At 46.4% G+C, this 25,902-nt stretch overlaps 2 protein-coding genes and 1 non-coding gene across 6 annotated transcripts in view; all 3 read left to right on the forward strand.

The window, feature by feature from the left end:
* Window positions 1-17,645, forward strand: part of Hmgxb4 (HMG-box containing 4) — a 28,380-nt gene extending 10,735 nt beyond the window's left edge. For 3 of the 4 annotated variants that reach the window (XM_042693335.1, XM_042693332.1, XM_042693334.1), the window contains 6 exons: window positions 9,116-9,197; window positions 10,579-10,643; window positions 12,007-12,112; window positions 13,369-13,538; window positions 14,537-14,659; window positions 15,488-17,645. In XM_042693335.1, the coding sequence (XP_042549269.1) occupies window positions 9,116-9,197; window positions 10,579-10,643; window positions 12,007-12,112; window positions 13,369-13,538; window positions 14,537-14,659; window positions 15,488-15,532 (591 nt within the window). In that variant the 3' untranslated portion in view covers window positions 15,533-17,645. The remainder of the gene's footprint in view (window positions 1-9,115; window positions 9,198-10,578; window positions 10,644-12,006; window positions 12,113-13,368; window positions 13,539-14,536; window positions 14,660-15,487) is intronic. The other variant, XR_006149527.1, reaches the window with a different exon arrangement.
* LOC122119332 lies at window positions 9,720-9,845 on the forward strand. The gene has a single exon (XR_006149539.1). It is a non-coding gene; the product is annotated as a small nucleolar RNA SNORA40 (small nucleolar RNA).
* Window positions 17,646-20,261: 2,616 nt separating the features above from the next.
* Window positions 20,262-25,902, forward strand: part of Tom1 (target of myb1 membrane trafficking protein) — a 35,786-nt gene continuing 30,145 nt past the window's right edge. The window contains exon 1 of the mRNA XM_042693234.1: window positions 20,262-20,404. Coding sequence (XP_042549168.1) covers window positions 20,353-20,404 — 52 coding nt within the window. The 5' untranslated portion in view covers window positions 20,262-20,352. The remainder of the gene's footprint in view (window positions 20,405-25,902) is intronic.

Below are 25,902 nucleotides of genomic sequence, written 5' to 3' on the forward strand. Positions count from 1 at the left end.
GAAGAAGATAATTTAGAATTAAAGACTAAACAGTACACTCAGAATAGTTAAGCAATTAAGGTGTTGGGCTGAGGAGCCAGATAGCTTGGTCTAAGTCCTGACTTCGCTGTGCTCCTTCGGAGCTGTGAGGTGTTGGACAAGAACTACTGAGGAGTAGCCGGGCGCTGGTGGCTCACGCCTGTAATCCTAGCTACTCAGGAGGCTGAGATCTGAGGATCATGGTTCAAAGCCGGCCTGGGCAGGAAAGACCGTGAGACTCTTTTTTTTGTTTTTGTTTTTGTTTTTTCTTCCCAGCCTCCCCCCGCCCCCCCCACCCAATTCTCCCCCCCCCCACCCCCCCACCCCAGACTCTTGTCTCCAATAAACCACCAGAAAACTGGAAATGGCACTGTAGCTCAAGCAGTAGAGCATTCGCCTTGAGCTAAATAGCTGAGGGACAGCGCCCAAGCCCAGAGTTCAAGCCCCATGACCACAAAAAAAAAAAAAAAAATAGAACTACCGAGGAGTAAATGAGGTGATATATGTACATGTGTTTGGGGCCTTATGTGCCAAGGTCCTATGGGTACTACACCAACTCATGGGGGCACTGCTGGGGATTTTAACGTTCCAAGAGTAGCAATAGGTTGACATCAGAACAGTTGCCAGTTTCATGCCATATCTTTACAGAGCTGAGGTTGTTGCAAAAATAATTTGGGGGACTTTATCTTTGAACCATATAAAGCCCACAACTTAGTAGAACCATTGTAATTTGGATTCAGATTTAGGTGTCCGTGTGCAATAAATGAAATGTATGAATAGATCAGAAATGAGCCCATGGGGGCTGGGAAGGTGGCTCAGTGGTAGAGTGCTTGCCTTGCATGCGTGAGGCCCTGGGTTCGATCCTCAGAACCATATAAGCAGAAAAAGCAGAAGTGTCTCTGTGACTCAAGTGGTAGAGCGCTAGCCTTAAGCTGAAGAGCTTAAGGACAGTGCCCAGGCCCAGAGTTCAGGCCCCACAACCAACAAAACAAAACAACAACAAAAAAAGAAATGAGCCCATGAGCAGAATGTTTTAGAAGACTACAGGGGCCATCGTGGGGGAGGGACTCTCCAGCCATCCCTCTGTGAAGCCATCCTCTCTCTTCTGATCCTGGAACGTAAGCAGTACCAGGCCTGGTTATGTGCCCGACTGGGAGAAGAAAGAGGGGGCACTTACGTTGAAGGAGAAACAGAAGGACAGAGAAAGACCACTTCATATAGCTTAGCGTCATGCTAGCAGGGTTGTGGCCCTCAAGTATGAGGAAAGGGGCCCCTTGTACTAGGAGGTGAGCTGTTTAGGTGTGAACATGAGGGTGGACTTGGGGGGATTTGGACTAACGCAAAGAAGAGAAATTGTACTGCCTGATGAAGGGTAGCCTTTGCTTTTTGTTTGTATTGCTTATGTGGTTGTGTGTGTGTGTGTGTGTGTGTGTGTGTGTGTGTCCTGCTTTCTAAGGAAAAGTGTGATCATACCTTGGTGGTTTCCAATGGAAACCAATAGTCATCCCATCAGAGTGGATGTTTTTCATTATATTTTGGGAGGAGGATACAGCCACATATCAAACATACCTTTTGGTCTTACTAAATTAATAAAAGCCCATTCATTGTCACTCAAAAGGGTCCTGTAGTGTCGCCACTTTCAACATATGCCTTCAGGTTTCTGTAAATTCCCAGAATGCACGTCCTCCAAGCAACCTAAGGCTGGTTCTGGCAGTGAGTGCCTGGCACACTCTGCATTGTTTGTTGATCTACTAATAAGATATAATTAGATTTGTGATCGTATTATATAAGGATCTCTCTCTCTCTCTCTCTCTCTCTCTCAAAAATAAAAGTTCTAAGGCAGGAGCTCAAGAGTTCAAAATCAGTTTAGCCTGTGAGACGCTATCTCAAAAGAGGAAGGAAGAATAATGGGGAAGTGGAGGAAAGGAAAGGGGGAAAAAAAAAGTACTGTCCTGGAATCTGAGGTTGGTTTTAGTAAAAACTGTAAAGATTGTTCTATATATTTTTTTTAATTTAAGAAGCAGACTATAATAAATGGTGCAAAGCCTGTCTGAAGAATTCAGCAAACCGCTGCTTACTCTATCCCCTTAAGATTGCCTGCTTCCTCCTGTTTGCTCCTTTGTACGATGGGATTAGGTTCCATTACCGGTACAAATAATACCTTAGCACAGGGTGTGGCTTAGACACTGGCTAATGTTACAATCACTGTTGCTTATATCTTAAAGTCCTGCAAAAACAGAAAATATACTTGAAAACCAGTCTGTTTACATATAGACTGGCTTGACAAGGAGATTTTTTTATGCATCTAATATCCTGCCTCAGTGTAATACCTGCCTCTAGGGAAAAAACTCTGCCAAATCTCATATATTGGAAAACAAGAAGAAGAGGAAGAGGAGGAGGAAGAAGGAGGAGGAGGAGGAGAAAGAAGAAGAAGAAGAAGAAGAAAGCAGAAGAAGAAGAAGGAAGAAGAGGAAGAAGAAGGCAACAGTCTTTAAGAAGCAAAAGCAAACAGAAGTGGCACTGTGGCTCAAGTGGTAGAACACTAGCCTTGAGCAAAAGAAGCTTAGGGACAGAGCCCAAGCCCAGCATTCAAGCCTCTGGACTGGCAAAATAAAAAATAAAAAGGGGGTGGCGGGGGGGGGGGGGCAAAAGCAGATGTAACATGAGTTTCCTTCAACTCATTAGAGTGCTTCCTGGTCAGTAGGGAAGCAATATCATGGCTGGTCCAGGACTCTGTTCCTTTTTATTCTTTCCTGGCTGATGCCCTACAACTTGAGCCATGCCTCCATTCTAGCTTCTTTGGTGGTTAATTGGTGATTGTCTCTTTGACCTGCTTATCTCTTTTAGGGGTTCGTCTGATATGGTCAGGGCCAGTAAGGATTGATTCAGATTCAACCCACTAGGTATCTTAATGACGGCTGCAAATCCCCTTTGCTATATAACGAAATACAATCCTGGGACTGATGACCTTTGTATTCACCAGTCTTGCCCATGTGTAAGGGGAGGACGTGTCCACCAGGGAGCAGTCATGGGAGCCACTATGCATTTACACACAGACTTAGAGTAGGAGAAGAGCCCAAAGGCATAACTCCTCTGAACATCTAAAATACTACTCACCAAAAAAAAATTCCAGGAAATGGAAACATGGGGTTTTTGTTGTTATTGCTGGTGTTCTTTATGGTTTTTTTCTTTTTTTTTTTCTTTTCTGGGAGGGGGGGCAAAAGAGGGACACAGGAATGAAAGGAAGAAGGGTGAACAAATGCAGTCATAGTATCCAATATACACTATGTAAAAAGTGAACTGTGCAACTTATGGGTAGGGACCAGAGGGTGAAAATAGGGGAAAGCGAAAGAAGGGGTGATATTGTTCTGCTTACCTAACTTATGGAATTGTAACTCATTTGTACAATTCCTTAATAACAATTTCTTTTTTTTGGGGGGGGGAGGGTCATGGGGCTTGAACTCTGAGCCTGGGCGCTGTCCCTCAGCTCTTCAGCTCAAGGCAAGCGCTCTACTACTTGAGCTATAGCACAACTTTCAGTGTTCTGGTGGGTTTATTGAAGATAAGAGTCTCACAGACTTTCCTGCCTGGGATGGCTTTGAACCACAATCCTCACATCTCAGCCTCCTGAGTAGCTAGGATTACAGGCGTGAGCTACCGGCGCCACTAACTGGGTAACCCTTACCTCTGAATTAAATAGTCTTGTCCAAAGATTTTTATGTTCCTTAGCCCCTGTGCTAGGGATTGAACCCAGGGCCATTCATATGCGAGGCAAATGCTCTACCACTGAGCTACATCCTCAGCCCTCCAAGTTTTACTTAGAGGGAAATGGAAGCTCAGGAAGATGAAGCCACTTGCACAACTCTTAGCAATTTATAGTTGGATTCTAACTCAGCTCTGTTGGTCTCTACTTTGCCACATTTCCTTCATTAATTCTTTTTCTTTTCCTTCCTGTCCAATCTGTTTGCTGTAGGCCGCATCCCTGTCCCCTGGCCCTCTGGCAGCAGCCTCCAGATGGCTCTCTTTTTGCTCTTGCTCTTTTCCAGTGTGTTTTCAACAGTCCTGACTGTGAAACTGCTTGCTGGAAATACTGGAACTGCTTCTTCGGCCTAGAGTCATGCTCTTCTCACACACACACACACACACACACACACACACACACACACACACACACACACACACACACACACACACACACACACACACACACACACACACACACACACACACACACACACACACACACACACACACACACACACACACACACACACACCCAGCTTTGGACATCCTCTTATCCCATTTCTTACTGTCTTTTGATGAGTGTACTGGAACTGCTTCTTCGGCCTAGAGTCATGCTCTTCACACACACACACACACACACACACACACACTCAGCTTTGGACATCCTCTTATCCCATTTCTTACTGTCTTTTGATGAGTGTACTGGAACTGCTTCTTCGGCCTAGAGTCATGCTCTTCACACACACACACACACACACACACACACTCAGCTTTGGACATCCTCTTATCCCATTTCTTACTGTCTTTTGATGAGTGTACCACATGTTCTCTCTGCCCAGGACACTCATAATTATTTCATCTGTCTAATTCTACCCAGCTTTCAGGTCTAGATTAAATTAAAGTCACCTCTCCTGAAGTCACTTCTTCCTCTGACTCTCTGATTTGGTGTAGCATTCCTATTTCATGTTCCCGTAGCACCCAGGACTTTCCCTGAAATAGCAAGGTGTTTCATTACACAGACATCATTATCTGTCTTATCTGTTAGATTATATGCTTCACTCTTGGCTATAGTCTGGATGTCTGTAGTACATTAATAGATGAATGGCGGAGGACTGTTTTTTGCTTCTTTGCTCTTTTAATTGTGTGTTGTTGTTTTTTTAAGGCAGCATCTCATTATGTAGCCCAGGTTGTCTTCAAATTAACAATCCTCCTGACTCAGCCTCCCAAAGAACTGCTCAGTTCAGTAATAAGTTACTTTTTCTGTTACTTTTGAAACTTTTCCTTCCTTTTGGGTTCCTTTCTCCTTCCTCCTTCCTCCTCCTTCCTCCTCCTTCCTCCTCCTTCCTCCTCATCTGTTGTAGGGTTTGAACTCAGGGCCTGAGTGCTGTCCCTGAGCTCTTCAGCTCAGGTAACCACTCTGAGAGTTCCACTTGGAACTAGTGGTTAATTGGAGATAAGAGATAAGAGTCTCACTCACTTTCCTGCCCTGGCTGGCTTTGAACCGCAGTCCTCAGAAATCAGACTCCTGAGTAGCTAGGATTACAGGTGTGAGCCACCGGCACCCGGCTTACTTTTCCTTCTTTGTCATTGAAATGCTTCCATTGTCACTAATCAGAAAAGCTGTCACTTCTCATATGTTTCATTCAGGATCAAATATGTGGTGTATGGTGTAGCCAAGACAATGTCAAAAGGTTTTGAACTTTAAATTTTGTGGGGCTTTCACAATTTACTCAGTTGCTCTACTACCACTCAGAACTTATTCAGTAAATTCATCTTCTATGTAATTGAATAAAGCCCCTTAGTAAGTGGTATGAGAAAGGCTTCTTTATTACCGCATGCAAAATTACATCCAATATGTTGGTTAAATATTGTGATTATTATTACTAGCCTTTTGGTAGTACCTAGGACCTTGCGCTTGCTGAGCAGGCACTCCAGCCAGTGCTTTTTGCTCTGGTTATATTTTATAAAAGGTCTTGAGTTTATGGGCTGATGGACTATAATCCTCCTATTTAGATTTCCCACATATCTGGCATGACAAGCACATGGCACCACACCTGTTGGTTGAGGTGGAATCTCAGGAACACTTTCCCTGGGCTGACCTCAAACAGTGATCTCCGAATTTCTGTTTCCCAGATAGCTAGAATTGCAAATGTGAACCACTGTCCCCAACTCTGATTAATTGTTTTAAACTTAGTCTTACTTTGTTATAGTTAAAGTGGTCTAGGGATAGAGAGGTTAAACATATACAGTATTATATTTTAAAAAACATTGTTAAAATGCTTCTTTGCAAATTTCCTTGTTTTGGGGGTGTGTCTGGGTGTCTGGGTGTGTATACTAGGACTTGAATTCACATGGCCTAAGCACTTCGCTTTTTTACTCAAGGCTGGTGCTCTACCACTTGAGACACACCTCAACTTCTAGTTTTTGGCTGGTTAATTGGAGATTACAGTCTCAGGAACTTTCCTGCCCAGGCTGGAAACCTCAATCCCCAAGTCTCAGCCTCCTGAAGAACAAGGATTACAGGCGTGAGCCACCTCGCACCCAACTTGCAAGTTTTATAATATAGCCAAATGAATTATGAAATCTTTCATGCACATATTCTATGTTTCTCACTAGTCAATATTGACTGGTTAATTAAGTAATAGTTAACTAGATTAATCCTACAGCTCAGGAGTAAAGATTTTTGTTAAAAAGTTTTTTGCAAGGCACATAGACAAGCCATTTTTCAAAAACTAAGATTTTGAAACTAATTTTTTTTTTTCTGTTGGTCGTGGGGCTTGAACTCTGGGCCTCTGCACTGTCCTCAGCACTTCAGCTCAAGGCTAAGCACTCTACCACTTGAGCCACAGCACCACTTCTGGTTTTCTAGTGGTCTGTTAAGAAATAAGAGTTTCATGGGCTTTCCTGCCTGGGCTGGCTTTGAACCCCAGTCCTCAGATCTCAACCTCCTGAGTAGCTAGGATTACAGGTGTGAGCCACCAAAGCCCAGCCTTTGAAACTAATTCTTTTTTTTTTTCTTTTTTTTGGGGGGGTCCGGTGGTGGGGCCTGAACTCTGGGCCTAGGCGTTGTCCCTCAGCTCTTCAGCTCAAGGCTAGTGCTCTACCACTTGAGCCACAGCGCCACTTCCGGCTTTTTTCTTTTTACTTATGTGGTGCTGAGGAATCGAACCCAGGGCCTCGAGCATGCAAGGCAAGCGCTCTACCACTGAGCCACCTTCCCAGCCCCTGAAACTAATTCTTTTATGCATTTTACTCTTTCATTAAACTTTATGTCCCCCAAACTAACGAGGAAACTGAGTAATACGTCTGCCCTTACCCAATTAAAACTAAAATTTTAGCCAGGTGCTAGTGGCTCACACCTATAATCCTAGCTGTTCAAGAGGCTAAGATCTCAGGATCACAATTTGATGCTAGCCCAGGCAGGAAAGTCCAAGAAACTCTTATCTGCAAGTAACCACAAAAAGCCAGAAGTGGAGCTATGGTAGAGCTACTAGCCTTAAGCAAAGGAAGCTCAGGAACAGCACCAGGCCCAGACTTCAAGTCCCAGGTCCAGTTAAAAAAGGAAGGAAAGAAGGAAGGAAGGAGAGAAGGAAGGGAGGGAAAGGAAGAAAAAAATCTTTTAAAAAACTAAGTTTTTAGCAAGCATGACACCGTTTTCCAAGTGAGTACCATGTCATCCAGTGTAGATACTTGGAAGGTGCTCTAGGGATGTTTCCATTCCTCCATGGAGTTCAGAGTTCCGTCTGGAATTGACGTCAGAGCTACTGACCAGCTCGCTTTCATGCTGTCTTAGGTTTGTGGGGATACTTACCACAGAGAACAGTGTGTAAGAACTAAGGCAGCAAGTAAAGCAACTCTCGTTCAAAACAAGATGTGCTTCTGGTGTTAGGTACCGGGATTGTGATCTCTGTTAGGTTTTGCTCATAAAACTTGACTCAAGGGGCTGGGGAAGGTGGCTCAGTGGTAGAGTGCTGGCCTTGCATGCATGAGGCCTGGGTTCAATTCCTCAGCACGACATAGGCAGAAAAAGCCGGAAGTGGCGCAAGTGGAATAGTGCTAGCCTTGAGCTGAAGAGCTGAGGGACAGCACTCAGGCCCAGAGTTGAGGCCCACGATCGACCCAGAAAAAAAAAAAAAAAAACGTTAAGGCAAACAGTAGTTCCCAGTAGCTTTTTAAAGCATGACTCACTTGTGTCATTATAGTAACTGCAGGATGAGAAGAGCTGTCTTAGGAGGAGGTAGGGAATAAATCATCGTTTTGATTATTGCAAATGAGGAAAGCATGGTTTCTAATTTTCTTTCTTTAGGAAAACCATACAGAAAACATCTTAGTTTATGAGATTAACGTTAGAAAGTGATCATCTTTTTTTGTTTGTACTTCAAGCCTTATGTTTTTAGCTTTTCCCCAAGACTGGTGCTTACCACTTGAGTCAGAGTTCCACTTCCAGCTTTAATTGGAGATAAGAATTTGCTGGGTGCTGGTGGCTCGTGCCTGTAATCCTACTTACTGAGAAGGCTGAGATGTGAAGATTGCAATTCAAAGCCAGTCTGAGCAGGAAAGTCTGTAAGACTCTTTCTTCATTAAGCTACCAAAAAGCCAGAAGTAGCGCTGTAGCTCAAGTGGTAGAGTGATAGCCTTGAGCAAAAGAAGCTTAAGGACCCTGCCCAGGCTCTGAGTTCAAGCCCCAGGACTGACACACACACACAAAAACCACATGTTGGTAACAAGATATATTGTACTTGTAAATTGATTTGTTAAATCGAAACCCCTTTGTATAGCTACTGAAAGATAATGTTTAAATAAAATGGAAACAAATTACAGTTGCTTTTTGTATTGACCTAACACCATGGAGGACAGACCTGCTTTCATAGAAAGCAGTGTTCAGTTATTTATTTACTTCTCACCCTGAGCCACCAGAATGTGATGTGATAAATAGCAAGGGACAGAAAAGCAGAGTCCTGTAAGATTTGAAATCAAAACCAGAGAAACAAAAAAAGAGTATGGATTTGGCTGTTGAATTTCTGGCCCAAATAGAGAAGGAAAATTTGAGGGTCCTGGTTTTCAAGGATGAGCAAACTAGATAATCCACATAGTGTGGGGGTAAAGATGTTCTAAAGGAAGAACATAGCATGGGATGGGATGTAGGAAGAGTGGCTGGGTTTGCAGGGGAACTGAGCATTGGTTTTTGTTCATCTCTGACTGGTAAGTAGCATGGAAAGCTGACTAGTATAGGGAACTCTCCTTTAAATGCAAGACCATGGCTGAAGTTTGTGTTCTGTTACCATGGAGTCGGAGGTCCTGCGCTTGGGTTCTCGTCCTCTGATGTCCTATTCTGTTTTCTATGTGGCCCTAGCCAAAAAAGAAGAACATGTCTGCCTACCAGGTGTTCTGTAAAGAGTATCGCGTGACCATTGTGGCTGACCATCCTGGCATAGGTAAGACTCTTTCTGCTCCTTAGGGGTTTGGGTTTGGTTTTTGTTGTTGTTGTTGTTGTCGTTGTCGTTTAGGATTTTTGTTTTTGTTTTTAACTTCCCACTGTATTTCTGAAACAACGTAATTGGGTTAATTCAGCCAGCTGGCAACTTCTTCCCGTAGTCTTAGACAAATATCATTTCTTTACTCAGGCTACAAATCCTTTTAGATTTTCCCTTAGTTTACCCCACCAGTAAAAGAGTTGACCTTTCTATACACATCTCTTAAACTGATAAAAGGGAGAAAACTATAAAATTAAATGCTTATAAACCATTCTTAGGAGTCAGGCATGTTGGCACACGCTTGTAATCCTTGTACTCAGAAGACAAAGGCAGGAAGATCAGGAGTTTGAAGCCAGCCTAGGCTACATATTGAGATCTCTGTCTCCAAGTAAGGAGGGGAAGCACACAGATTAAACACACATGAATATGTAGTTTATTTCCAACATTCTATAGTTGACCTTTATTTTTTAAACTGACTTGGATGGCACTTATGTGTATGTTTAATTTGTAACAAAGCCTTACAGACAAGTGCAAACAGTAAATCTTCTTTTGCAACCCCCAGAATTCATTGCTAAGTATCAGCTTTTGGTATGTGTAAGAAAGAGTATGATTCCTACAATAGCTGGCAATGATGGGGGTTTGTTAACTCATGCAGATTGCCTCTAAAAATAAAGTTAATGTAAAAACTAAACACACACACACACACCTACCCTTGAGTAAAGGCATAACAAAATGTTATATTGTTAAAGTATTTATCAAGTTGGTGAAATGAGAAGAAAGTGTTTCACACACTTTGCACAGGACGTTTAGCCCATTTAGCCATACACATCTCACTGAACTAAAGCCTAAGACAGCTGCCCCTCTACTGTGCTGTGAGGTTCCCGGAATGTACCTGACAGAGCATAGAATGGTCACACAGATGGAAGAATATGTACCCATTGGACAGTTGCTTCCGGGCTGCCATAAGGAAGTCATTCTTCAGTTGGGATCTCTCAGAAATGGGACAGGGGAGGCAGCTAACTTCTTTTATCAAATTCTGTGTCACATGTGGTCTTCGACCTAACTTGTACTATGAGGACAAACATAAAGAAACAAGGAGGAGGCTGTGGAGCTCCCTGGAGAGTAGGTGTGTGTGTGGATCTGAGCCTCACCTGTGCTCACCAGACCACCCCCCCCCCCTTCCCCACCCAAGACACAGGAGAAACGGGAGGGGTGTGTCTGCTCTGGGTTTCTGAAAGCCATGTGATACTTCAGTCTGATCTTCAAAACACTTTGCAGTGTTTGCTCCCATCTGTTTTCTTAAATGTAATCCTATTTTATTATTATTCCTTTTTTTTGTCAGATTTTGGGGAACTTAGTAAAAAGCTGGCTGAGGTGTGGAAGCAGTTGCCAGAAAAGGACAAGCTGGTAAGTATCATTCAGACATGTTTCCCATTGCTCTCTGCCTTCTAAAACGTGTCAGTCCTCTGTAGATAATCAGCCAGACAGCAGTAGACTAGTGCAAAGAAAGTACAAAGCAGTGGGAGATGCTTTCCCAGAGGGCAGTAATGCTGTCAGCGTTGAATGGCTCATGGCAAAGGCGCACCTATAAATATGGTATCTTTTCTAAAATTTTTTTTAATTGAGCCCCCCAAAAAAATACCAAACCTGGACAGAGATTTAAATGTTAAAAGAAAATCTAGTCAGAGCTCTACTACAAACAGTAGTCAGCTGTGATCTGAAAACTGAGCATCATGCTTCAGCCAATAAATTTTGGTTCAGCTAGAGACAGAAGGATCGTTAAGTTTGAGACTAATTCAGGCACCAAAAAAAACGCTAGACTTTATCTCAAAGGACAAGCTGAGTGTAGTTAGGCACTTCTGTAACTCAGCTACACAGGAGGATTGTGGTCTGAGGCTAGCCCAGGCAAAAAGCATAAATATCTGAAAAACAAAGCAAAAAGGAATGGAGATAGGGCTCGAGTGATAGAGAGCTTGCCTATAGCAAGCTCAGGGACCTGCACTGACCAGTACCACCAAAAAAGAATAAAAACATGGTAATACCCATGACAGGCTGCAGGTGGCCATCCTCACTGGCAGTAATCATGTACACTGCTATCAAGTAGCTAGTAAGACAAGAATAGTCACACCTGAATGTGCACAGCCCTCTTTCTACTGGGGGATAGGAAGTGGTTCAGGAAGGCAGGTCACCTCTCGTTGCTGTTTATGTGTCATTCTTACCCCTGCTACTGGTGTTGCCAGCCAGCCAGCAGGTTTAAGAAAAGGCTGAAACCACATGGACATTCCATTGATCCAGATGTTTGCTCTGTAGTTTTATGTTTCAACCTTACTGTGATCTAACTTGGGATGGCAGTTTAACAGCCCCAGCACAGTAGGGCACACCTGTAATCCCAGCTTCTCAGCCTTACAGTGATCTTACTTATGGCAGTGGTGAGTCACACCTGTCACCCACTTACAAAGGCAGGAGGATTATGAGTCTAGGCCAGCCCAGGAAAAGCAAGTAACAGCAGGCTTTGTTTCAGGAACAAAATCAAAACAAAAGGCCTGCACTGTATCTCAGATAGTGATCAGGAGGCCCAGAAACACAAGTCAACAAAGCAGGTGTCAGCTGTCCATAGCCAATTCAGTGACCTCAACCTAAAAGCTAGTGCTGACCTTCCCTCCCTCCTTCCACTGTGCCCTTTCTGCTTTTTACTCTTCTGTAATTTCTTTCCTTTTTGTTTTGTATTTCTTAATTTATTCCAAATTATTGTACACTGATCTGATTACAGATTTGGAAGCAAAAGGCCCAGTACCTGCAGCACAAACAGAACAAAGCCGAGGCTACAACTGTGAAGAGAAAAGCATCGGGCCCGGAAGGCTGCGTGAAAGTCAGAGGTAGCAGCCACTTCCCTGCTCTTGACTTTTTTTTTTTAAGTTATTGTAAAGGTAATGTACAGAGAGGTTACAGTAAGGCAGGTAATAAGTACATTTCTTTTTGGACAGTGTCACCCCTTCCTTTGCTCTCTCCCAGTTTTTCCCTTCCATCTACACCCACAAATTTCATAGTTCATTTTCAATATAGCATCTAGTGAGGACCGCTGCTGCATTTGTTCACCCTTTGTCCTCCATTCTTTCTAAAAAATTGGAAGACAGCTCAAATTTGAAGCACGCCTTAATACCTAGGTTTTATTACTGAATACAGGCTGCAAAATAAAAAAAAGATTCTAATATAGAAAATTGATTCGGAGATCATCTAACATTTCTCATGAAAATTTAGAAGTAGCTGGGCACAGCAGCTCGTGCCTGTAATCCTGGCTGTTCAGGAGGCTGAGATAGGGGATTGCAATTTATTCCTGGCTGTTCAGGAGGCTGAGATAGGGGATTGCAACTTGAGGCCCACTCAGGCATAAAAGTAAACAGGTCTCAACAATGGCTCGGTGTGGCACGTGTGCCTAGCTATCAGTAAGCACGTGGTTGAGCAAAGTGGCAGGTGTGTCTTGTCCCTAGTGACATGGGGAAGCACAAGTAGGAATTCTGCATCGTGTGTATAAAATGAGACCTTCCCTCAAATAATGGAGAGCTGGGTGCAGGTGGCTCACTCCTATAACCCTAGCTACTCAAGAGACTGGGATCTGAAGCTCATGGATCAAAGCCAGTGCAGGCAGAAACATCCTTGACATTCTTTTTCTCCAATTAACCAGCAAAAAGCCAGAAGTAGAGCACTGGCTCAAGTGGTACAATATAGCTTTGAGTTAGAAAGCTAAAGATCAGCACCCAGGCCCAGAGATCAAGCCCCGACACCCACACCAAAAAAACAAAAAGGATAAAATGATTGGAGGTAAGACTCAAGTATAGAGCACCTGCCTAGCAAGCGCAAAGTCCTGAGTTCAGTCCTTAATACTGCAAATTATATAAAGAAAAAGTTAAGTATGACTTTTGTATGCCATATGCGTTATTGGTACCATGATACATTGTTTTGTTCCACAACCCTTTAAAAATGTAAAACTATTTTGGGTTCACAGGAAAAGAGGTGGTGAGCTACATTTAGCCCACATGCTATAGTGGTATAGTTCATGAAAAGGGGAAACCAGGAATAATGTTTTGTGATGTTCAAGGCTGTTAGCAGACTTTCCTCCTCCCCTTCTTCTCAGCTTCCTCTGTGGGAGTCCTGTCACCTCCAAAGAAGTCCCCACCTACCACCATGCTGCTCCCAGCCTCACCCGCCAAAGCCCCCGAGACAGAGCCCATTGATGTCGCCGCTCACCTCCAGCTGCTGGGGGAGTCCCTGAGCCTGATTGGACACCGCCTGCAGGAGACAGAGGTGGGCCCCATGCACTCAGCAGCATCCCTGTGGTTCTCATAGGGCTGGGATGCGGTGACTCGTTTCACGTACACTGAGTGGAAAGATGAGTGCAAGTCCCCTGCCATTCTGACCTCTGGTCCTCCTCAAGGAGTGGAAATTGTTCACTGTAGTCCCTACCAGGTTTTAGATAAGCAGCCTAGCTAGATTGTACAGGGGAGTCTCCTGGTTTGCAAGTAGGTAACAAACGGAGAAGCTGAGCTGCTCACACTCCTCATTACTATGCACTTGAATTAGACACAACCAGCTGCCCAAGGGAGATCTGTGCCCTTTTAAGCTTCGTTTTCAAAATCACTTAACCCGCAAAGCTGCCACATTCCATTTCTGTGACCTTATTCCATTTCGAACTGTGCTGCCCCTTAGCTAACTCACGGTCATAATAGTTTAATTCTCATGGTAGTTCTAAGATGTTTCAGCTAAGAAATCAGCCATTTTTACACTAAGAAATCAGTACAGGGACCGAGCTTGTAGGCTCATGACAGTACTCCTAGCTACTGAGGAGACAGAGATCAAGAGGATGGCACTATGAGACCAGCCCCGCCAAAAAATTTGAGACATCTGCACCTCAACCAACCAATAAGAAGCCAAGTCTGATGGCACACACCTGTCATCACAGTTGTGCAGGAAGAGTGAATAATACAATTGCAATCCAAGCCAGGCCCAGACATAAATGAGGGAGACCTTATTTTAAAAATAACCACAAAAAAGCTGGACTAGAGGTTATGGCTCAAATGATAGAGCAATCAGCCTAACAAGAATACCAAGCAAACAGGAGGTCCTGAGTTCAAACCCTAATACTAGCAAAAAAAAAGACAAAAGAATACTTATTGAGTGTTGCTGTGTCACAGGACACCAGTAGCTACTGGGAGGGCATAGAAAGGAATGGGGACTTGCAACACCATTTAAGGAGGTCAAGCAGACCATAAAAAGAACATGGAGTGTGATTCCTCTCCTTTCAGGGCATGGTGGCGGTTTCTGGCAGTTTGTCAGTGCTTCTGGACTCCATTATCTGTGCTCTTGGTCCCTTGGCATGTCTGACCACACAACTACCTGAACTGAATGGCTGTCCCAAACAGGTCCTGGTGAGTTTTCCTTGCTGTCCTTAGATGTTTAGAGCCAGGCCCCTAGAGAGTAGTCTAGACTCCCAGGGCTTAGAGGCATGTGACACTCCCTTCAAAATGTCTGCAGGCTAGCCAGGCACTGGTGGCTCACGTCTATAATCCTAGCTACTCAGGAGGCTGAGATCTGAGGATCACCATTCAAAGCCAAGGTAAGAAACTCCATGAGGCTCTTATCTCCAATTAACCACCAGAAACTGAAGGTGGCGCTGTGGCTCAAGTGGGTAGAGTGCTTGCCTTGAGCTGAAGAGTTGAGGGACAGCACCCAGGCCCAGAGTTAAGCCCCACGACCAACCAAAAAAAGAAATGTCTGCAGGATGTGGTGCTTGATCATTAGTTGCATGCTGTGGCTTCAGTAAAACTAAAAACAGGTCATTTCCCACAGTGGTGCTTGGAGAGCATCGCACCCTTGCGGCAGTAACTCCTGTCTTCTTGCATGTGCTTGTCTCCATACAAAGACCTGGCGCAGGGGCTCTGCCTTTTTTTTGTTATTGGTGGTGGCCGTGGGACTTAACCTGCAGGCCTGGGCACTATGCCTGAGATTTTCTGCTCAAAGCTAGCACTCTACTGCTTTGAGCCACAGCTCCACTTCCAGTTACCTGGTGGTTAATTAGAGGTACAAACTGAAGTCCTCAGATCTCAGCATCCTGAGTAGGATTACAGGCATGAGCCACCAATGTCCCTGGGATTCATGGAGAGGTGCACGGAAAACTCCTAGCGTAACAGCGACTCCATTCACTGCTCATGAGGACCCACACTAAAGCTCTCACCTGAACACTCTCTTTTTTATAGTCGAACACACTAGACAACATTGCCTACATCATGCCTGGACTGTGACAGCCAGCCGCCCTGGGACAGGCCCTGCTCCGCCCCTTTGCTGGTTTGTGTAGCACGACTGTTCAGACCCCTCCGCTGGCCCCTTTGTCTGGGTATAGGTTTTAAAGTTTTTTATCTATACATATGTGTGTATATAATGTACAGTATATACATAGGACTGTAACTACTTTGCTTTTAATAATTTTATGGAAGGGCAAAGGTTTAGCCACAAGGAAACTTTGGCATGAATGTGGGCTTGGATTTTTTTATTCCCTTGTGGATAAATCTGCCTTAAAAAAAAAAAAATCAGTGTAAGGGGCCTAGGGACTTGTTCTGGATGCACACGCATCTCCTCATAGACAGCTAAAATGTGATTTTGTTTTTTCTGTTTCCAAACTCAGTTGTACCTCCAGACCCATCACTGACCATTTGCCTTACCTGTCTTTCAGTCGGAAATGTAATGAGAAAGATTATGGGATGGTGACAGCTGACCAAGAGTCCAAAGCCTTTCAACTTGCTATGTCCTGGGGAAGGTGCTAGGACCTTTCCCACTGCAGCTCTAGACCTGGCCTAGGTGAGCTGAGTAGGGCTTCTCTGTAGTCCTGCTATACCCGTTCCAGGTCTCAGTTGTTGTAAGCATTGGTACCCTTGCCAGCCTCAGTAAAGGCCAAGTTGCTATGAGATTGCTGGCAGCAAAAAGAAAAAACCTTGAAGTGAACAAAGCTGTCAGTGTCACCAGGTGAATCTGCTAGAATATTGGGTCTGCAAAGCCAAGAGCTGCTATCTTTCATTGGCAGCATTAGGTTGGCCACCAAATCCCCAGACTCTGCTGCTTAGCTGCTAGGTGGTGGTGGAAGGGCAGCCGGGCCCAGGGTGGTTCTTGGGTTCGTCTTGCCGGTTCCCCTGGTGGGCAGATAGGAACATTCCACATTCCACACGGAAGTGAATGGCAAAAAAAAAAAAAGTACTCAATTCTCATGTAGGTCTATTTATATATGTGTGTGAATGTGTGTTTTAATTATGTATATTTAACTCTCTGAAGTTTCTTAGATTTTAATTTATCCTGTAAATTTCTGTATAGATAATTTAACTACAGAATTCTCCACCAGCAGCAGCATGTGGAACATACAGACCTGTCATTTCTCCCTCCCTTCCTCTGGTCTGTTCTGAAAATCCCAAATCATCTACATTTCAAAGCATACCTCAAAAAGGAGTCATTATGTTAGGATTCTAACTCTATAGAGAACTTCATGGCCTTCAATAATGTTAAGTGAGGGCTGGCAGTAAGGCTCTGTGGTAGAGCACCTGTCTAGCAAGTACGAAGCCCTGAGTTCAAACCCCAGTACCAACAAACCAACCAAACAATAATGTTAAAAATGAAATCGCCTGCCCTCAGTTCCAAAGAACCACACCTCCTCCCAGTAGGAAAGGAGCACTGGGGTGGTTTTTAAGCTTGATGTGAGACCCTGCCCAAACTAAGCTCTGAAGTAAGCATGCTCTTCCCTGGCCTGGCCTCGATGGCACAGATGGCATCGCAGGGAGTCTGGGGATGGTGCAGCCAGCCTGCATCCCACTCAGTTCCTTCCCGCCTCCCCGCCAGTCCTGGCACGCAGCTTCCCAAAGCTACGCTGGCTGCCCTGCCTCTTTCTCAGTCCAGAGTAGTTTAATCAACAAACACAGAAGGAAAGGAGCCCAGGGGAACTAAAATCAAGAAGGCAGACATCGCAGCTTGCATTCATGTGTCAGGACCTTACACCATGCCACCTCGGTACCCAGGGGAGCTTCCTGATAGACAACAGGGTATTCAGGGGCCAGGAAGATGTGGGTAGTACAGTTATTGTCAGTTGTATGTGTTCCTAATGTCCTGGTCAGGACTTGCCTTTTCACTGTTTTCCTTTGAAATCCAGCCCTGTTGTATTTGTATTTAAGATTTGTACACATTTGTATAATAATCTGTACCTTGTGGTATTTGGTACTATTAGAGGAAAAACTTTGGATTCTGGCCTTCTTGCAGTTTTATATCATTGTTTTATTTTGTTTTTTAAATAAATCCTAGTGGTTTGGTCCAAATCCCATTACAGTTGTATAAAGAAGCAAAATTTTGTACTTACATTATTAAAGATCACATTTTTAATATTTGTAGTCCAGTCTCGGTGTCTTTTACCTAATAATAGTTGGTATGAGATTATGAAACCTATCTGTTTTTCAGACACTACCCTACCATAATTTTTTCCCCGCCAGGTCATAGGGCTTGAACTCAGGACCTGGGCAATGTCCCTGAGCTCTTTTGCTCAGTGCTAGTGCTCTACCACTTTGAGCCACAGCCCCACTTCCAATTTTTTGTTGGTTAATTGGAGATAAGAGTCTCACAGTCTTTCCTGCCCAGGCTGCCTCTGAACCACGATCCTCAGATCTCAGCCTCCTGAGTAGCTAAGATTACAGGCATGAGCCAACAGAACCTGGCTGGCTCCACTTTGCTTATGCTATTGTCTTTAAATTGTGGCTGCAGCATATCCTGATTTTTTTTTTTTTTTTTGTCTAAAAGTGCTTAAATTAGGAAACAATAGTACTTGTCATTCTTTTTTTTTTTTTTTTTTTTGCGGGGGGGGGGGGGGGGGGGGTCCAGTCATGGGGCCTGAACTCTGGGCCTGAGTGCTGTCCCTCAGCTCTTCAGCTCAAGGCTAGCGTTCTACCACTTGAGCCACAGAGCCACTATACCATCAAGCAGTATGTTTAAATGAAGATTCAGAAACTACTTAATATGAATGTCATCTTCAAATAGTTTCTGATAGACTGGTTTAAATTGTGTTAGATCATCACGAGAAAGTAGACACAGTATCCCGGCACTCACTAAGCATCTGAAGCAGCAGTGAGGGGAAAAGCATTTGTAACAGGTCTCATACCATTCTCCAAACACTTCAAAGCAGTTTATATAGTGTACAGTAAGTATGTTGGCCTTATGGCCACTCAAAGAAGTAAACAAATGAATTCCACAAGGCATTTGCTTCCAAGGTTTCCATCATCCACAATTTGGGCAAAGCCAACATAGCCTTTCAGATTTAAAATTCATAGAAATCATGATCAATAATTCCTAAAGCACTCTGCAGTGGGAATACTAGCAATGCACTGGTTATTGGATTTATCCGTGTGCTTTTTTCAGAAGAGCCGTGACCAAGTGATCAAGTATCTAGTGTGTGGGTGTCATCTGACTACACAGGATGGTTGAAGATAGTAGAATCACAAATATGGGAAAGATGGTTGAGAACTATGTCCAATGCTGTAGTTGAGATCCAAGAAAGTCCCTGAGGATATAAAGAAAATTGTACACTGGCCTTTCTTTCTCTTTCTTTTCTTTCTTTCCTTTTTTCTTTCTTTCCTTCCTTCCTTCCTTCTCTCTCTCTCTCTCTCTTTCTTTCTTTCTGAAAGGTTCACAGTTTTTTGCACATTCTCAAAGAAGCCAGTGACCATTAAAAAACAATGTGGTTAAAAAAATGTGACAGTGGAAGTGGCGCTGTAGCTCAAGTGGTAGAGCGCTTGCCTTGAGCTGAAGAGCTGAGGGACAGTGCCCAGACCCAGAGTTCAAGCCCCACGACCGACCAAAAAAAAAAAAAAAAAACAAGTAAAATGTGACAGCTAGCCTTGAGCATAACACTGGGGCCCTGAATTCAAGCCTTAGGACCAATATAAACAACAACAAAAACCCCCAAACTAAATGACTTGACCAAACTAAATGACTTGATAGAACAATGTTTTTTCCTTGCTGGTTTCTTTTCGTTGCTCACATGGAACAACTTTCTTTTATATCTAAGCCCAGCTTTTTTGTGTTGTTGTTGGTCGTGGGGCCTGAACTCTGCCCCTGGGTGCTGTCCCTCAGCTCTTCAGCTCAAGGTGAGAGCTCTACCACTTGAGCCACAGCGCCACTTCCGGCTTTTTCTGCTTATGTGGTGCTGAGGCCTCATGCATGCAAGGCCAGTACTCTATCCCTGAGCCACCTTCCCAGCCCCTAAGCTCAGCTTTTCTAAGACCTTGGGTTGTAAAGGTCTGCTACCTCGAAGACTCATCCCCCTATAGTCTGGATGTGCCCCCCAAAGTTCACAAGTTATAAATGTAATCTCCAAATTCACAGGTAAGCAGTAGGCAGTAGGCATTTAAAAAAAAATGTGGTTGATCTAATTTCAGTATATAGAAGAAATGAAAGCTCGCTGTTTGGACCACAGCAGGGCCAGGTAAAGGCCCCATTGCGCGCTGGCTTCGGGTGTTGGCTGGCCCGGCCGCAGGTCAGTCAGTCTGCCCTTGATCTCAGGGGACAAACACAGACCTTCACTCCTGGCGATCTGGGCCGCCAAAGAGAGGTCTCATCCTGGTGCGAGGAGACCCGAAGAGAAACAGGAGTTTCTTCAGGACCGAGTAGCTGTCACCCTCTTAGGGTCATCCCCGACAGTTAAAGGACTGGAGACTAAGATACTGTGACACCCGCCCGAGCTCCTGAGACCCCGTTTCCAGCTGGCTGCATGGACCTTGAAATCTAGGTGATACAGTCACTCCGGAACGCGTGAGGGCGTGGCCAGATGGGGCGTGGCTTAGAGACCTGGCCTCTCTGGCCCCGCCCCTCTGCTGGGAGTGACGTCAGCCGGCGCCGAGGGGCTGCGGCTGGGCCCTCGCCCTCCGCTGGCCGCGCCCTCCTCGTCTTGGGGCGGGACCTGTGGCTGCGCACCGCAACTCCGGCCCCGCCCCCTCCAGCACCTCCCCGCGGGCCGTCCGGCGAGTCACGTGACGGATCGGCGGCGCTGGCGGTTGCTGTCAGCTGATTCCTGGGGTTGGTGGTAGTGGCAGCAGCGACGATGGACTTTCTCCTGGGGAACCCATTCAGCTCTCCAGTGGGACAACGCATCGGTGAGTCCCTGGAGCCCCGCACGGCTCCGCGGCAGAGCTACGCGCCAGTTTCGGCCCCCGCCTGAGGCATCTCCAGGTCACCCGCTGGGACTCGGAAAAGCAGGGAGGGCGGGGAGGCTAGCGTGTCGCTCCTCCGCTTGGCCCCGCCCACTCTCCCGCCCAAGCTTGATTGACAAAAGCGCGGACCATTACGAGGCCTGTCCTGGGGATGGATGCTGGTGGTCACCAATAGTTAAAGAGAGGGGGCGGGTCCGAGTGACCGCAGCTCTGCCAATGTGAACGTGCTGGGGTCCCAAGTGGAGGGAGAAAGTTTTGGGGTTAAAGGGACTGAGCGGAGGGTGAGCAGGCGTTGGGCCGCGCCCGGCCCCTCGCGCGCGCTCCCTGTGGTCCCCGCCGCCCGGCTCGTGCAGGCTGCTTCCTCCACCGACCGCCTTGCTCTGGGGACAGAGCTACGTGAGAAAGGCGGGAGCCCCTTCCCGGAGAGACGGAGGAGACGGGGCTTGGCGCCGGGGCGGCTGGTGCCGGGGCCGCAGTGCCGGGAAGCGGGCCTTGCCTTCCCGGGCTCGTCACCGACCAGCCCTCGGGGGGCTGGCCCTCCTCACTCGCCCCAGCCCCCGCCGGGACCCGTGGCGCCCAGGTCTCCCGGGCCCGTGCCGTCCCTCTCCCCCTCTTGCTTGTTGTTAGGGGACAGTGACCCCTCGTGAGCGTGGCGTCCCCGCTGCTTGCTTACTCAAGGCTGGCGCTCTACCACTTGAGCCACATCCCCACTTCCGGCTGTTCGCTAGTTCATTGGAGATAAGAGTCTCCGGGACTTTTCCACCCAGGCTAGCTTCGAACTGCGATCCTTACATCTCAGCTAGGATTACAGGTGTGAACCACCATCACCTGGCGTAAGGCTTGTTATTGGCACAGAGATACCAAGTGCGACCCCAGGCACCCAGGGGCCATCTGGGTGTGGTCCTGTCCACGCAGTACTGTGGAATTCTCTCTGCATCTTTCTGATGACTGAGCCCTAAGTCCACATGGCGAACGCTACATCTTTTAGATAAAAACATACCCTTCTTATGCCTTGGAAACCAAACCTCCCTATAGTGTACCGTGCAGCTCTGTTACAGCCACCACCACAGCTCTCTGTGGCTGGACTTGAGTTCTGGCCGTCCAGGACATAGACAGCAGGACGCTCCCTGAAGCACAGGTGCGCACCCCACAGTGAGTCATTGTTTTGGAGCTGAAAAGAGAAGGCAGTTCTCCTTTCCTCTCCCTCCCTTCTCCTCTCCTTCCTTTCCCTTCTCCTCTCTTTTCTTCTCCCCTCTCCATTTGAGACTTCCTATTTAAAAAGAAGTAAATAAATCTAGCTTCCAAAGCCAACCACATATTTCTGAGGTTCACTGGGTTCTGGTTATAGAAAACTCAGCGTCTCTTCTTACCTGAAAGATTACCTTTCTTAGGCAAGAAATATTTTTGGCTAAAAAGAATGCTGCTACCGCCCAATACCTTAGAGCACAATTGTTACTGCTGAAGGGTTCTCACTTTGCTAACCCCATGGTTCCAATCAGCATCCCCAGAAGGGCTTGTTAAGGAACTAGAGGCTGCCTCTGTCTGGCCTCAGAGTTTTGGACTGATGGGACTGGGAGAGGTGCCTAGATTTTGCATTTCTAACAAGTTCTCTGGGATGCTGTGGAGCTAGCTGACAGACCTCATATTGAAAAATCTCTTTTTGGACCCTATTCAAGAGAAGAATGAGGCCTAAAATGAGGAATGTGAAGACTGACTCACCCAAGACCCCAAGGAATTGATAGAGAAGCTGAAATGAAATACACAGAGTCTCTAAAACTTGAGCCAAAGCTGAAGAGGCTCAGAAAGAGCTAATTGTGATAGGTATACCTGTAATCCCAGCTTTATAAGAGCTGAGACAAGGAGATTATGAGTTCCAAAGCCAGCTTGAGCAATATAGGGAGACTCTGTCAAAAAGAAAAAAAGCCAGGGGGCTGGAAAGGTGGCTCAGTGGTAGAGTGCTTGCCTTGCATGCATGAGGCCCTGGATTCGATTCCTCAGCACATAAGCAGAAAAATCCAGAAGTGGTGCTGTGGCTTAAGTGGTAGAGCACTAGCCTTGAGCTGAAGAGCTGAAGGACGGCACCCAGGCCCAGAGTTCAGGCCCCATGACCAATCAAAAAAGAAAAGAAAAAAGCCAGAGGCTAGTGGTTCATGTCTATAATCCTAGCTACCCAGGGGGAGAAGATCTGAAGATCACAGTTTGAAATCAGCCAGCCTCTTAGCTCCAGTTAACCACCAAAGAGCTGTGGCTCAACTGGTAGAGCACTAACCTTGGGTAAAAAAGCTAAGGGACAGTCTCAGGCCTTGAGTTAAACCTTAATACCAACACACACACACACACACACACACACTCATATAAATCCATGTCTTTTAGATGTTGAAGCTGAAGTATTGTAATTATTTTGTTTCTGAGATAGTGTCTCCAACTCCTGGGCTCAAGTGACCCTCCCCTGATGTCTGAATTTTAACCACTGGTGTTCCTGTAAACCAGGCCTCTCTTTGCTACAGGCCCTTGTTGAAAGGAGAGCACTGGCCTCACAAACTTCTCATCTGTCTGATGCCTGCTGGCTTCCCTGCCTTGGTGCCTGTTTCTGGGTCCCTGTGAAGACCTTGTTCGTCCCATTACCTCCTCCCTGAGACCTCCCCAGACCTCTTCAGTCCCAACCACTGGTTTTTTGCTCTCTCACATCCAGTGAGGGCCTCCCTCACAGGGAACGGTTGAGAGCATGAATCCACTGGTCCCCAGAGAGTACCTGCTCTTGCTGCCATCATCTGCCGTTAACACCTACCACAACACTGTCTCCTTCCACCCCTGGACTTGCATAGTGTCTCCTCTTTGCTACACTGGACTTAGAGAGCAAAAGAACCACCCTTACCTATCTGGCCTTCAGCAGCTGGCACCTAGAAGGAGGGAAGAAAGGAAGGTAACACTTTGTGAATAGGTGTATGAAAACATTGCGCTAGTACTTACATGTTCATCTTCCTGGTGGCTCTGTGAGGTCTGCTATATCTTCCATATTCCCAGGAGTGAGTGTGAGAAAAGGAGCATTTCCCAGGGTCCCTCTGCTGCTCAGGGTCTGACACTCTCTAAGGATCCTCTTGTTCCTCGCTGCCCTGCCCGTCACCCCTCAGACCTTCCAAGATTTATGTTACTGAGCTCCAGAGTTTAGGACAGGCCCATGTGTTGGCACAACTTCCAGATCATCCACCTGTATCCAGTCCTAGGAAAGCGGCAGCTGGTGGGTGACCCACAGAATCCAGGATCTTAATACTAGAGGGTATTGACTCAGCCCTGGACACTTAAATCCCTTCCCCGAGGTCTTCCCTGGCTCTGTTTTATAGACAGAAATCAGAGGCCAACCTCATAGTTCTGTTTTCTATTTCTGTCAGCTCACTCTAGCACGTAGAATCCAAATTGCAGCTGGTTGATGAAAGCAAGCTGCAGACAGCAGAGACGGAAGGGGGACAGTGCCCAGGACCAGCCCCCAGGGGGCCAGGTGGTAGAAAAAAGGAGCTCAGAGCCTGAGTCTGGGCCCCTGGAGTACAGGGAAAAGGTGACAGGGTCAGAGAGAGAATCCTTGGGGGCCCACAAGTGAGCCAGGAAGCCACAGACAGAAATGAGGAGCCCTGTTGGGGAAGATGGCTAGAAAGCATCGTGGGCATCCACACCCTACTGTGGACACAGGTAGGAGGCAGGAGAGTTGGTTCTAGCCCAGTTCTGCTTCCACCTGTTTGAAGTCCCCACCCATTCCCCATGGTAACAAAGAGGAGCTACCTGATCTGTCCTCTAGGGTGAGGAGCAGCAGGGGCAGTGGGGATGGGGAAAGGGTGGTGCTACAGGGAGGAAGAAACAGACTGTTCAGAGAGGAAAAATGATTGCACAAAACCAAAGGGCAGAAGCAATTGGTGGGGGGAGGGAGGGCAGTTGAGTGCCGGTGAGAACTGCCAGCTCAGAGCCTGTCATCCACAACTGGGCTGCCAGTTATGGTCTTGGGCTGCACAGAAGGCAGAGGGGGATGCCTGAATCCCGTAGCAGTGTGGACTTGCCTACAGCCCATCTATAAAGGCCACATGGTAAATCTGAGGCTTCTCAGGCCATATGGTCTCTGTCGGAAGGATGCAGCATAGCCATTATTGTGTAAGAACAGCCAAGGACAATAGGGAAACGAACGGGCAAGGCTGTGCTCCAGTAAAGCCTTGTGGGCACTGGAATTGAAGTTTATGTCATCTTCACATGCCATGAACTCTTCATTTCTAGCTTTTGTTTTAACCATGTAGGAAAAAAAAAAGTTCCAACTACCTATAGCTCTGCTCCATCTAAAAGTGGGCTGCATTTGGCCCCTCGGCTCATAGGCTGCTGCCCCTCGGTGTCAGAGCAGTTGGCCAAAGTGATGAAGACACTGTTCCTCATAGTAGGGTCCCAGGGCACCCGCTCGTGATGCTTGCGGCTGCCTTGCCCAGCCCCTGCCCCAGAATCTCTTCTCTTCGCCTGCAGTGTGACCTGCACAATTCGCACATCGTAACACTCCTGTTTCCTGGTTCATGAGTACAGAGTCCAGATTCAAACCCAGGGCTCTGTTCTGAAAATGACAGGTGACAACATCTAGACAGGCCTCCACAAAAGCCGGATGCACCGAAGAAAGGCCAAGGTGAATCTGAGTCGGTACAGGTGTCTGTCCTGGTGTCTGCACAGCTTTGTTCCTAGAGCAAGTTACTTCACCTCTCTATTCTTCGGTTGCTTTAGCTATCTATGAAGTAAGTCTAATGACAGCACCCTTGAGCCAGGCTGCTGTGAGGCTGTGGCGTTGTGAAACACTTGTCTGATGCCCGCCCAACACAAGGTGCCTATGCGAGCTCCCCGGGGTTATTTGCACTGGCCTTGCCATCCTGGGGCACACTAGGAAGTTAGGGGCAGAGCTAAGGTGCCCACACAGAGCCCTGACACCCGTGCAGCCTTTGTGTCCCTGGGGCCTGAGCAGTCCCCGGCTGAGTGGCAGCCACAGGCACCCGGAGGTCAGGTTTCAGGTTGTGGGTGGAGCTGTGCCTCCTTGGGAATGAAGGCCTTTGCCTGACTCTGGATGGAACTGGTAAATAGGTTTTGTTCTCTCATGGAGCTCACAGAAATAAGAGTAAAGTCCCGGATTTCCGCTCCTCTTGCTTGAGAGGAAAACAAAAACCTTCAGTGTCTTCTAATTAGCTTGAGGCCATCCCCCTCCTGAAAAGCAGAGGGATTGGGGATGAGTTAACTCTTTACCTCCTTATCCAGGAGGTCTCCATCGGAGCCAGCAATCCTAGCTACGATCCTTCCTGTGCCCCACATAGGCTCTGCGTGGCCCCATTTGCCACCTTTATTATTATTTTCCTAGTGTTTCCTTTAATTGGCTCACTAATTTGGCCTCGTACTGTGTAATTAAATCCATGAAGTCATGGCTCTGGTGAGTT

The sequence above is a fragment of the Dipodomys spectabilis genome, unplaced genomic scaffold (genome assembly GCF_019054845.1).
Source record: "Dipodomys spectabilis isolate Male_0828 unplaced genomic scaffold, ASM1905484v1 ptg000163l, whole genome shotgun sequence".
Lineage (NCBI taxonomy): Eukaryota > Metazoa > Chordata > Mammalia > Rodentia > Heteromyidae > Dipodomys > Dipodomys spectabilis.